The 13,276-nt window shown below is 39.1% G+C and overlaps 1 protein-coding gene across 3 annotated transcripts in view; it reads right to left on the minus strand.

The window, feature by feature from the left end:
- Positions 1 to 13,276, minus strand: part of LRBA (LPS responsive beige-like anchor protein) — a 939,113-nt gene that overhangs the window by 78,007 nt on the left and 847,830 nt on the right. For all 3 annotated transcript variants that reach the window (XM_077477021.1, XM_077477022.1, XM_077477024.1), the window contains 2 exons: positions 7,670 to 7,825; positions 2,513 to 2,680 (listed from right to left, as the gene is read on the minus strand). In XM_077477021.1, coding sequence (XP_077333147.1) covers positions 2,513 to 2,680; positions 7,670 to 7,825 — 324 coding nt within the window. The remainder of the gene's footprint in view (positions 1 to 2,512; positions 2,681 to 7,669; positions 7,826 to 13,276) is intronic.

Here is a 13,276-nt window from a genome sequence, read left to right on the forward strand (position 1 = left end):
ATCAGTGCAGCCCATCGGTGAACATCAGTGCAGCCCATCGGTGAACATCAGTGCAGCCCATCGGTGAACATCAGTGCAGCCCATCGGTGAACATCAGTGCAGCCTCATCAGCGTACATGAAGGAGAAAAATTACCGGTTTGCAAAATTTTATAACAAAATATAAAAAATATATATATTTTTTTTAATTCGGTCGCCAAAAGAAAGCTCTATGTGCGACAGCACTGAAAGCTGGAAATTGGTCTGGAAAAGAGGGGGGGGGGGTTAAGTGCCGAGTAAGCAAGTGGTTAACCAGAGCATAAGGAAATTAAAGTTAGGTTTCCCTACTGAAGCATTAAGGAAACAATGGTCTGTAGGTTGTCAAATTTGTTTCCAGCACTCTTGGTCCAAACAGCCTCCAAGGTCTTGCTCCCAGTGTTTAACATATTGGACAGGGTTAGGGGCCTGTCCAGGAAGTGAATTGTACAACATATAAATTATACCTCTAGAAAAGGGAGGAAGAACTCTTCATGGTATGGGTAACCATTTTTCTTATTTGTAGGTACCAGGAAATCTCAGATAAATACTGTCTTCACCCTAAACATCTCAGTGCCGCTGCTCTCTTTCAACCTCTTCCCGTCTACATGCACTTCCTCCAGAATTTGTTCTACATAATTTTTCTAAACCATTAGTATTTGATTTTTACAAAGGTGCACCAACAATGCACAATGTGTTTTGGCACAGCCGCTTGTACTCTCCACCAGAAGTGCATGTGAAAGGTGACAACACTGGAGCACAACTTGGAGACGTTTGCTACCCCATAATAGGAAGTGCCTGAATAGAATAACCAGGTATTTTTTTTATTAATAGCTGACAGCTAATTGTAAAAGACTAAAAACAACTTCTGAAAATACATTTAAATGTGAAAAACTTATATAAAGCTTAGAACTGCTTTAATTGCTTCCAGACCATCCACCACACATTTACTGCAGCAGACTGGCCAGACTGTGCGAAACATGTTGTCGTCTCTTCCGGGTCTGGGGAATGCGCGCGCCACCGGCAACCCGCTCCCAATGTGATTGGATACAGCAGGTACGATGTCTGCCAGGACCTGCCAATTGTTGACAGGAGAGGCAGAACTGTAAACAAGGCAGACCACCATTCTGTCAGAGAGGAACATGGAGATCTTGTGTTTCCTGCTAAGCAGAAACACAGATCTCTCTCTTCCTCCAGTTAAACTATCCCCCACACAGTTAGAAAGCACTCATAGGGAACACACTTAACACTTGATCCCTTCCCTGCCAGCGTCACTAGAACAGTAACAGTGCACTTTTTTTTAGCACTCATCACTGTATTCGTGTCACTAGTCCCCAAAAAGTGTTCCTTAGTGTCCAATTTGTCTGCCACAATGTAGCAGTACCGCTACAAATCACTGATTACTAGTAAAAATTAAAATGCCATAAAAATATCCCATAGTTTGTAGACACGATAACGTTTGTGCAAACCAATCAATATACGCTTATTGGGATTTTTTTTTAACCAAAAATATGTAGCAGAATACATTGATGAAGAAATTAGATTTTTTTATTGCATATGTTTTATAGCAGAAAGTAAAAAAAAATTTTTTTTTCAAAATTGTCTGTCTTTTTGTTTATAGCGCAAAAAATTTAAGTGGATGTAAACCCCAAATTTTTTTTTTATTTTTATTTTTTTTTGATGTCATAATGTAGGAGTATAAGATTTCCTATCATTTGAGCCCAGTCTTGCAAAAGAGTTATTCTATCTCTGAGCAATCCTCTTATTATTCAGTGATTTAAATCTTGACAAACAGAGAAAATCTTTGTCAAATACTCCCCCTAGCTGTGAGTGACAGATGATTTAAATATCTCGTGCACTAGCCTAAGAGACATGCATTATTTTTTTTAATTTCCTCCCACTCCTTTCTTCTGCTGCTCTGCCAGAATTGGATGTTCCCCACCTCAGCATGATTTGACATGCTGAAGTCATGTGGTTACTTTCCTGTCTTTTCACTGGATGTTAGTGATCATAGCAGAAGTTCAGTGTAAGAAATACACAGGAGAATATGCATATTGACAAGGGGAGTGTAGAGGTGGGCGGGGAGCCTACTGACATCACGACTCCACCCACCGATCTCCAGACAACAGACCTACCCACAGAATATGCAGTTTTTCGGGTCTCATAGCAGACAGAGGGGAGACATTGGACAGGTAAAGATACATGCAGGAGGCATGTATATCCTTATAGATAACCCCTATGGCAGTAGTTTAGAAAGGATGACATTGGGTTTACATCCACTTTAAATCTGCAGAGGTGATCAAATACCACCAAAAGTTCTGATCATGGGGGAAAAAAAAAGGACATCAATTTTATTTGGGTACAAAGTCGAACGACCATGCAATTGTCAGTTAAAGCAATGCAGTGCCGTAAAGCAAAATTGGCCTGGTCATGAAGGGGGTGAAACCTTCCGGGCTGAAGTGGTTAAATTGATTCATAAAGAGAATTTATTTTTCTTACTGTTTGGATTGTCTCCAATGCCATTGTTTTTTCCGTTCCAGTACCACAGCAGCAGCGTAGCATCCCGTGATCCCGAGAGGATGTAACAGTCACCTCCAATATACGACTCTGATCGAGCCAGGCAAGTCACAACATCCCAGTGTCCAAACACAACCTGAGTCAGTTTTCCTGTAAACATAACAATATTTAATAAATTATTCAAAAGTAACAAATTCATACAAAATAAAGGAATTAGTCACTGCTATCAAGACACATTGCTAAAAAAATAAACACTGAAGAAAATGACATTTACTGCAGAATTTCAGGACTATATAAGTCATGTCATCTTTATAAATAATGCTAATATTTTGTAAGTGAAAACTCATGTAAAACATTGAAAACGTTTAAACTGAAGATGATATGGCAGGGATTTAAATTTCCCAACACAGAACTTCCCTCCCTTCCATAATCGTTTTAGTCTATTTATTTAAAACCTATTATCCCATAGACAATTATTGACAGTAGTCAGATTACTGCAGCCTAAAAAAAAACCCACAGCTATTACAGAGCAAAATGCTCTAAAGTTTTAGAACAGGCAAAATATTAACTTTGCTGTGCAGGTGTTTGTCTAGTGGTCCCCATGATTTTTAAAAAAATTTACCATATTATAGCATAAAAAAGTATTCATTTAAATTAACAATATGTTATTGTGATTCCCTTCACTATTATTTTTGCCTCAGTATTTCTTTTCTATTGGACAAGCACTTATGCCAATACAGAAAATATTGCATTAACTCAAGCACTGGGATTTCCCCTTTTTTGACAGAACACATTTTCTTGTTATGCAGTTTTATTTGACAGCGCTGTTGCAAATAAAACGAAATAAAAGGAGAAAAAGGAAAACAGACGCAAGCACTTAGCACTGCTGGATATAAAAGGCCGCCTGAAAATAATTCCCCCTGCCAGGAGAGGGTTTATGATGCCTTTTCAGTATTCGCCCCGTTAAGGAAAAAAAAAAATGATTTATGCCACAAGAATTTCCTGTTACAAGTATAAAAACAAAACAAGGAATGCTAAAAAGAAAAGGGCCCCTTCATCCAGAAGTGATAGAATATAATCGAGTAGAACACTTATGGTGCTGAACTGCTATATATTACATGGATTGTGCATGTGTTTGCCCTGTTCCTCGGGCTAACAGACAGACAGAGCAAAAGTATACTCTCCATACTCTAAGTGATCTCTGAGGATGCAGACTGTCACAAAAGGGCTAAAATTTGTATGGCTCCAAACAAACTGTGGAGGGAGGGAAAAAACCCTGGAATTTAGAAAGAGCTGGGACCATTAAACAATCAGAAACACACGGTAGAGTTTCTTTTATAACAGCTTTCACAGACGTGTTAATCCCGTGTCCCACATGTCGAGATGAATATGGTAAGACTTCAAAACATATCTGGCATTTTTTTAAAGACTGCATTTAGCCAAGCAAGTAAAATTTGCAACCAAAACCATATTTCCAATACACTGCTACACTAGGATGGCACAATAATCATTTCAAACACATTCAAAGTAAAAAAAAAAAAAAAAATGGAAGCAAACTTCATTAGAAGCTAGTATACAGGGCCATATGAGATGCATTTAGCAGTTTTTTTTTGTTGTGCAGTCATACTAACCTGTACAGAAGAATAAAAGTACAATGTGTTTTCAGTCTGCATATACTAAAGTCTGTAAAGCAGTTTAATTTTTGATCTTTTTGATTTTTACAGAGAAAATCAAAAAATACGGCTACAATCACATTAAGTTAGATTTTTTTACAGATATGAGCACAACTGTAATTATATATATATATATATATATATATATATATATATATAGTTTACATACCCTGGCAGAATTTCTGATTTCTTGGCCATTTTTCAGAGAATTTGAATGATAACAAAAACTTTTCTTTCACTCATTGTTAGTGTTTGGCTGAAGCCATTTATTATCAGTCAACTGTGTTTACTCTTTTTGAATCATAATCACAACATAAACTACCCAAACGGCCCTCATCAAAAGTTTAACTACCCCAGTTCTCAATACACTGTATTGCCCCCTTTAACATCAATGACAGCTTGAAGTCTTTTGTGGTATTTGTGGATGAGGCTCTTTACATTCATAGATGGTAAAGCTGCCCATTCCTCTTGGCAAAAAGCCTCCAGTTCCTGTAAATTCTTGGGCTGTCTTGCATGAATTGCAGGTTTGAGATCTCCCCAGAGTGGCTCAATGATATTGAGGTCAGGAGACGGAGTTGGCCACTCCAGAACCTTCACTTTATTCTGCCGTAGCCAATGATAGGTCAACTCGGTCTTGTGTTTTGGATCATTATCATGTTGGAATGTCCAAGTACTTCCCATGCACAGCTTCCTGGCTGATGAATGCAAATGTTCCTCCAGTATTTTTTGATAACATACTGCATTCATCTTGTAATCAATTTTGACCAACTTTCCTGTGCCTTTGTAGCTCAAACATCCCAAAAACATCAGTGATCCACCTCCATGTTTAACAGTAGGAATCGCGTACCTTTCATCATAAACCTTGTTGACTCCTCTCCAAATCTAGAGTTTATGGTTGTGGCCAAAAAGCTAAATTTTGGTCTCATGACTTTGTGCCAGAAGGTTTGAGGCTTGTCTTTGTGCTGTTTAGCATATTGTAAGCGGTATACTTTGTGGCATTTGCATAGTAATGGCTTTCTTCTGGAGACTAGACCATGAGCCGATCTTTCTTGAAGTGCCTCCTTATGATGCATCATGAAACCAGAGAGTTCAGTTTTTTTTATTTGAAGTTAATTGTGGGTTTTTCTTTGCATGCCGAACAATTTTCCTGGCAGTTGTGGCTGAAATTTTAGTTGGTCTACCTGACTGTGGTTTGGTTTCAACAGAACCCCTCATTTTCCACTTCTTGATTAGAGTTGAACACTACTGATTGACATTCTTAATTCCTTGGATATCTTTTAAAATCCCTTTCCTGTTTTATATAGTTCAACTACTTTTTCCCGCAGATCCTTTGACAACTCTTTTGCTTTCCCCATGGCTAGGGATGAGCTCAGGCGTGTTCTCTGCAAACACGCATCGGGGCAATGTCTCACTGCCTGTGATTAGCTCAGCGCAGCGCCAACATCCTGGCAGGCTCAGCACGTGGACCATGCAAACATGTCTGAGCTCATCCTTACCCATGACTCAGAGTCCAGAAACGCCAGTGCAGCACTGGGTGGAAGATGCAAGGGTCTGTCAGGAGTCCAGAAACGCAATGACCTTTTATACACACACACTAATTACAAGCAAACTGATCACAGGTGAGGATGGTTACCTTTAATAGCCATTCAAACCCCTCTGTGTGAACTTGTGTGCATGTAACCAGGCCAAAATTACCAGGGTATGTAAACTTTTGATCATGGTCATTTGGGTAGTTTTTCTGTTGCCATTATGATTTTAAAAGAGTAAACACAGTTGATTGATAATAAATGGCTTCAGCCAAACACTAACCATGAGTGAAAGATGTTTTTGTGTTATTCATATTCTCTGAAAAATGGGCAAGAAACCATACATTTTGTCAGGGTATATAAACTTATGAGCACAACTGTATAGCCTAGTTTGGAGGAAGGGGGTGCGCCCCCAAAAACGCGTTAGCTGTTCTGTGCATGTCCATGTACTGTGTTTATGGCCTTTTGTCAGTTGCATTTTGTGAGTACCTACTTTTATACAAAAATTTGTTATTATATAGTCATCTCTGATAATGCACTAGATGTGTGTGCCTTCAATTTATTTTGATAAAAAATAAAATGATTATATTTATGTAGGGCCTTCATTTGGTAAGATCTTATTAAAAATACCCTGAATATATGTTTCCTTTTAAAAACAAAAACAAGAAAAAACAAAGCCTCTTGATCTGAACTACATTTGCGTTGACTGGGTAACCGAACACAAAATTGTTTTAGTGATCGCCAGTGTCACTTGATGTGAGTGTTATGCTTACTATCTCAAGAAAAAATATATTATAAGTTTGGATAGACTAAAAAACCCAAAAGATCTAAAAGATGTGGAAACGAGACATTGTCAAAAAAAAAAAAAATGCTCTGGGACTCATACACAAACAAAACAATTCAAATAAACAAAATACAATTTTCTTTTTCCAACAAGTCAAAATAAAATATTCCTATTTCCAGTAGGTGGCGTACATCTTCAGAGATCCAAACTTGATCTAACACACACTTGTGTTTTTACACAACCCCATAAGGCTTGGTTCACACTACTGCAACCTAAGAGTCGCGCGACTTACAATGCAACTTTGCCAGATGACTTAAATACTACTTTGATTCGACTTTAGAAGCAACTTTTAGGAATGCCTGGGTAATCTTCCTGTAATAATCCGATGCAAATCACATCAATATAGATGAGGATCAGACTTGGAGGAGACTTCCATTAAAACCCGTGGGTTCAAGTTGGATGAAAGTCACCTTTAAGTATTAAAGGAACCTTTTCTAAAGGCCGAGAGACTTCAATAGTGCTAATTAAGACAGATCTCACTGACTAAGATGGAATTTCACATGTCACATGCGAGACCCCAAGTCGGATCCCAAGTTGCGACAGTGTGAACAGAGCCTTTGGGTTTGTTCACACTAAAGCTCATCCACATAACACACATTTTTACCACGCATTGTACTTGCAGTTTCTGTTCTCCTTTTTATTTCTATCCTTCCAACACTTTTTTTTTTAAGCATACGCCAACATAGGGCAGTGTTGTAAACTGTCACCACTAAAAACAACAGTGTTTTGCAAGGCCTTGCATTGTGACTGTTATGCAACCCAATGGTGGGGTAAATGAGCTAAAAATCAAGGAAAATGAGAACAGGTATAATGAACTTCATTTTGGGCATCTTTTTTTTTTTTTACAATGTCAATGAAGCCTTATTATACCACATAAGACACTATATACAATCTTTAAAATGAATAAGTGTTTAAAAACCACCAAACAAAATCCCACAGAATGTAATCTCCCATGGTAAGAAAAATATTTTTTCCTCTCTATGGTGATAGACTCAGGCGACCCAAGGTCACCCAAACAGTTTGGTCAAGATTAATAATCTATGCATGCATATTAATTTTGTACAAAGACGTAAATATCAAAGTAAACCAAACTCACCTGTGTCAGTAGAATAAACACGGAAGCTTTTGTCCCAAAAGCCGCAGACTAAAATGAACCGGTTGTCCGCTGTTATGACAAAACACTGAGAATGCACCTGGATGCTTTGGTCTAAAAGGTCAGAGATTTGTCGCCTGTGCATTCCTGTGTTGTTTGCTACAGAGATTAGAAATAAAAAACAGAAACTATATTAATAAACTTTATTGCTATTGGGAAATAGTTTTACTTTAAAAACCATACAATCTATAATTAACTTTCAGGGCAACCCAATCCCATATGCAGCACATGGCCTTCTTGACAGGTAATATGCATTCACATCATCTATACAAGTCAGGCTTCGTAGCTATAAAGGCAGAGACAGAATCCCTCCCATTTAAGCTGATATAGAGCGAGTTATTTGCATGGTTTGCCTTGCATCATCATTATGTGGGCACCACTAAACAGGGTTGTAGCACATTGCCAATAAATATACTGCAGGAAAGGCCAGAAATGGTTCCAGTGCAGGTCAGAAACTGAAACTGAAGACTATTCTAATCCTTCCTCTACATACAATTCCACCCACTCTTCAAACCACGCTATTGGTAATAAAACACTGCTTGCTACTTTTACTTGGCCGGGATTTGCAGACATGTCTCCTATGAGCAATTCTTGGGCTGCATAAAATTTACTGCTGAACAAGGCAAGCTCATGTGTAAAAACCACTGTAACAGGAAGACTACAACAGTAACAGTGCACAAAAACACTTTCTACTATGTTACAAGATCACATAGTATACAACAGAAATGGAAATGGGAAAAAGAAATCTCTCTAATAACTAGATATCTGTAAATACTATGTGAATTTGTAAATTTATGGTGTGGAAATTTATCTTATAGCAGACATTTTATCCAGTATCTACATATTACTTATCATGAATATATGATGGTGCATAGGTCAATGCATTTCCACAAGCTGTCTAAAAATGGTGGCTACACGTATCAAGTTTTCTTATCTTTTAGTTTTACGTGAATAACAGAGAAAAGTTGGATTGACAGGTCATCTCATGTCATCAATCAAGTTGTGAAACTTTTGTCAGTCAGATGGAAGTCTCTAATATGGGCAGACTTAGCTTGCCTTGCCCCTTTCATCTGGCATTTATTATCCAGTCTGGGGGGTGGACCTATGTTTTTATGCATATAAATATTGTAAAAAGTAAACTTTGAATCGTTTTGTTGATATGTTCAATTATCTTTAGCACAGAACTTAAAAAGTAAGAGAACACATGTGGTTGTAGTAAATGCTTGCATACTTTACAGCCCTTGCAGATTTGCCGTAGCATAAGGGAAAGAGATCGTTGTAAATATTCTCCTGTGTGATAATGGAACTTAGATTATTAAGGTGGACTGTTTATGAATCAAAAACATCAAGGCACCAATGAACTGTTTATTAAAATAGTATGCAGTTATGCCTTTCTAATCACCTAGCTTAGGAGACAGCAAGGTGAAGATTCAACAGAGGCATCTTCTGTACATTGTAGGACAGCTGAACACAAAATTAAAAATAGAAAAATGCTTTAAAAAATTTCCCTGACTCAACAATAATCTTGATTTCCAATAGGTGTACAGCTGGGTAAAATTATGTTTTAAAGAAGAAGCCTAACCCACAATCATTAGAAGTAAAAAAAAAAGTTCCACACCTGCAACTATTTGTAGTGTCATATGCACCACATAAAACCACAGATGCGGAGGTACACAGATGGGCCCAGTTGGAGTTTATTAATGGTATAACGTTAATATTTGCCTGCTGCCTAAACCAATGAAACCTGAAACTGTGAATAAATACACAAAAGCATTACTTTGCCAACCTACAGAGAGACCAACATTGCACACTTTATGCATCAGATCTACATATTCTCTCTTAAAACTGAGTTTAACTACTTGACATTCAGTGGTTCACCCTAAGGATATGTGTGCCATAATCCAGCAAAAATAATGTGGGTTGATATAACCATAAAGTTGCTGCCTTGAGCTATGTTTTAGATGCCCTGCGAATAATAAGGACTGTTGTGTTTCTTTACGAGGCAATAATGTGTTCCCCTGGTGGGTAAACAAGTCAGTATTGTAGTTTATTCTAGCCAGGGATTTGGATCATAGCTCTGAAAATCTTAGCGACAGCATTACGACTGTTTTCTTCTACAAGTCATTTTTTTTCCTTCTGAAGTTCTAAAACTATTATTCAGCTGTAAACAGACCAAATCACACTAAAACTCCTGCAAAAGAAAAATGACTTTCTTTTCTTACCTATGATAGACAGTAGGAATATGTACGCTGAACATGGGCTAATTCTAATAAAAGCAAATATCAATGAGCAGTAACCCTTTGTGACCAGATCAGATGTTTTTGTTCATGAAGGGATAAGGGGGGGGGGGGTCAAACAAGATGGATTAGAGGTGGTTGGGAGAGAGGGCTTTAAAATTAAAAATCTTGTCAGCAGCAGAACAAAAATGCATATCCACAGAGAATCCTCATTTTGTGGGTAACACAGATAGAAACATGCTTTTTTTCAGCCCATAAAACTTAAAAAAAATAAATAAATAAATAAATAAAAACAGACCAAATGCTGTGGGACCACAGGGTCCAACACGTGCAGCACACAGGTACCCTCCCCATCACCCTCAACAACCCCTTTCTATTTCCTACTTACCAGCCCTCTCCTTTCATCCTTACTGTGTCTCTGTAAGGGCCAAACACCTGCCACACAAAGAGAGGGGATATACACTTACTAGGCACTGTTAGATACACCTTGCTAGTACCACATGCCAAAGGGGGTTCTATTGGATCGATATCTGGTGACTGTGGAAGCCATTGTAGTACAGTGAACTCATTGTCACATTCAAGAAACCAGCTTGTAACATGGTGCATTATCCTTCTGGAAGTAGCCATCAGAAGATGGGTACACTGTAGTCATAATGGGATGGACATGGTCAGCAACAATACTTGGGTAGGCCATGGCATGTAAACTATGCTCAATTGATACTAAGGAGCCCAAAGTGGGCAAAGAAAATATCCCCACACCATCAGCCTGAACTGTTGATACAAGGCAGAATGGATCCATGCTTTCAATGTTGTTTACACTAAATTCTGACCCTACCATCTGAATGTTGCAATTGAAATCAAGATTTATCAGACCAGACGTTTTTCCAATCTTCTATTGTCCAATTTTGAAGAGCCTGTGTGAATTGTAGCCTCAGTCCTGTTTTTAGCTGACAGGAGTGCCCCCCCCCCCCCCCGGTGTGGTCTTCTGCTGCTGTGGAACATCTGCTTCAAGGTTTGATGCGTTATGCGTTCAGAGATGGTATTCTGCATGCTTTGGTTCTAACGAGTGGTTGTTTGAGTTAATGTTGCATTTCTATCATCTCGAACCAGTCTGCCCATTCTCCTCTCAGCTCTAACATCAACAAGGCATTTTCGTCCACAGAACTGCTACTCCCTGGAAATTTTCTCTTTTTTGGACAATTCTCTGAAAACCCTAGCGATGGCTGTGTGCATGAAAATACCAGTAGATCAGCAGTTTTTGAAATACTCAGACTAACCATGCCACATTCACCCTTTCTTTCCCATTCTGATGCTCAGTTTAAACTTCAGCAAGTTGTCTTCACCACCTCTACATGCCTAAATGCGTGGAGTTGCTGTCATGCAATTGGCTGATTAGCAATTTGTGTTACCAAGCAATTGAGCAGGTGTACCTAATAAAGTGTCTGGTGAGTGTATATATCTGCCATCCAAGACGCATGCCTTTTAACTAGAACATATCCCCTGGTTCAGCCTCAACCCATAGAAGGTATCCATGTCATTGGAGCCAAAACAATGGACCCGGGAAATAGCCTCAGCATTGTGGTGATGTTTCCCAGGTCTATGCTCCACCACAACCTGGGACTCTGGCCAAGAACCATTGTGCTTTCCAGGCATTTGCCCCCTTATTCTATTTAATTCATGTTAACAGAGCATGGTTGAATACCTTCCAGAACTTCCTTCTCAATAGGTGGGACTGGCGCAAGACCAAGGCCTACCTAATGGACAAACATTGTTCTACTACCATTACTTTTTTTCAGCCGTAATTAACTTCTGACTGAGAAAGACCAAAATGGAAAAGCAGAAAAGTAACAGCGCTCTCTGCAGGGACAACTCAATCCATACACCAGGTCCACTCACAGGTGCCAAGGCTTAATGTGTCCCAACACACTCCAATGCAACAATAGTAAGAAGAGCCGGCAACACTGTAATCCTTGAAGTTTTGTTTATTGGTACATCAGAGTGACAATAAAACAATAAAGCTGATGCGTTTCGGCAAAAGCCTTAATCGTAGATGTAGTGAGAAAGACCAAGCAATTCTCCTCGACACGGATCTCCTTTGAATGAACAAGTCCCACATCGTAATCTTCCATCTGAATGACAACTTTTTATGAGATATCGGAAACTGTTAGGACATGTTGTTGGCACAGTGCTGACTTGCACTCCAGGAACGCCTTTTAAGCATCTGCATTTCACTTGATCATGACTGACTTCCTAACATTGTTTTAATTGGTCAATAGTGTTAAGCACAAACTGTCTGTAGAACCTCACTATGCTCAAGAATGCACACACCTGCTTTTTGGAGAGGAAACAAGGCCAAGACTGTATAGCCTCTACTTTCTTCACCATACCCCTTCCTACACTATACCCAAGGTACTTCGCTTCCTCCGTGTCTAAAGTACACTTGGAGTCGTGGTAATTCCCCCAATTTCAGCGTAACACTGCCTGGACTTTGGACAAATGGGATTCCCAGTCTCCACTGAAAAGTAGATAAAAACAGCAAGGGTGCAGGATCAGTAAACATGTAAAGCATTTATTTAAAATATTATCACTCAAAAAATTGCCTGTATTTAGCGTGAAGTGCCAAGAGCAGATGTGACAGCAGTCATTAATCATACTCAATGTTGCAAAAATCATCATCGGGCATAATGTTTTCTGAAGATTGGAGGTCTGCTCTACCCATATGGTCAGACCCCCTCCTTCCCCAAAGAATCTTGGAAAGTCACATCCCACTATTTCAGGGAGTACCAGATTTCTCAGAAGTCCAACCTTGTGTTGAACAGTTTCACAGGAGCCGTTAACAGACAGATACCAGTGGGCAGTCCATGTAACTTTCTATTGATGAAGTTGACCCAAAGTGTCTTGGTCATAGGTCCCACCAACCAGGGTGTATTGTACTAGGGTTACCATACTCCCCAAGTTCACTAGAATGGAATCTTGTTGATGACCACAGTGCATGCAAAAATTACCCCCCCACCTGAAAGGGTGTGTGCAGTTCAGGCTTCTCATGCAAAGAGAGAAAGACTCTTTAGAGCACCACACTGCATGGGCTCTTCTTGCCATGGGCACTGTGGCCTATTATGACCCCAAGTATGACACCTCCAACACTGTGTGGGTCTTTACTTCTGGTGAACAGAGGATCCCAGGTTGCTCCCTTGAAGGGGCAGAATTTACTCCTCCAGTCATGGGCAAGTAGCTTCTACATTATCACATATCTTTCCACCATTTGGTCTGCAGTTATTGGGTCTCCAAGACATATTCATCATTGTACGATGAC

This window comes from Lithobates pipiens, unplaced genomic scaffold (genome assembly GCF_037356315.1).
Source record: "Lithobates pipiens isolate NorthernLeopardFrog02 unplaced genomic scaffold, aLitPip1_a1.2 Scaffold_13, whole genome shotgun sequence".
NCBI lineage: Eukaryota > Metazoa > Chordata > Amphibia > Anura > Ranidae > Lithobates > Lithobates pipiens.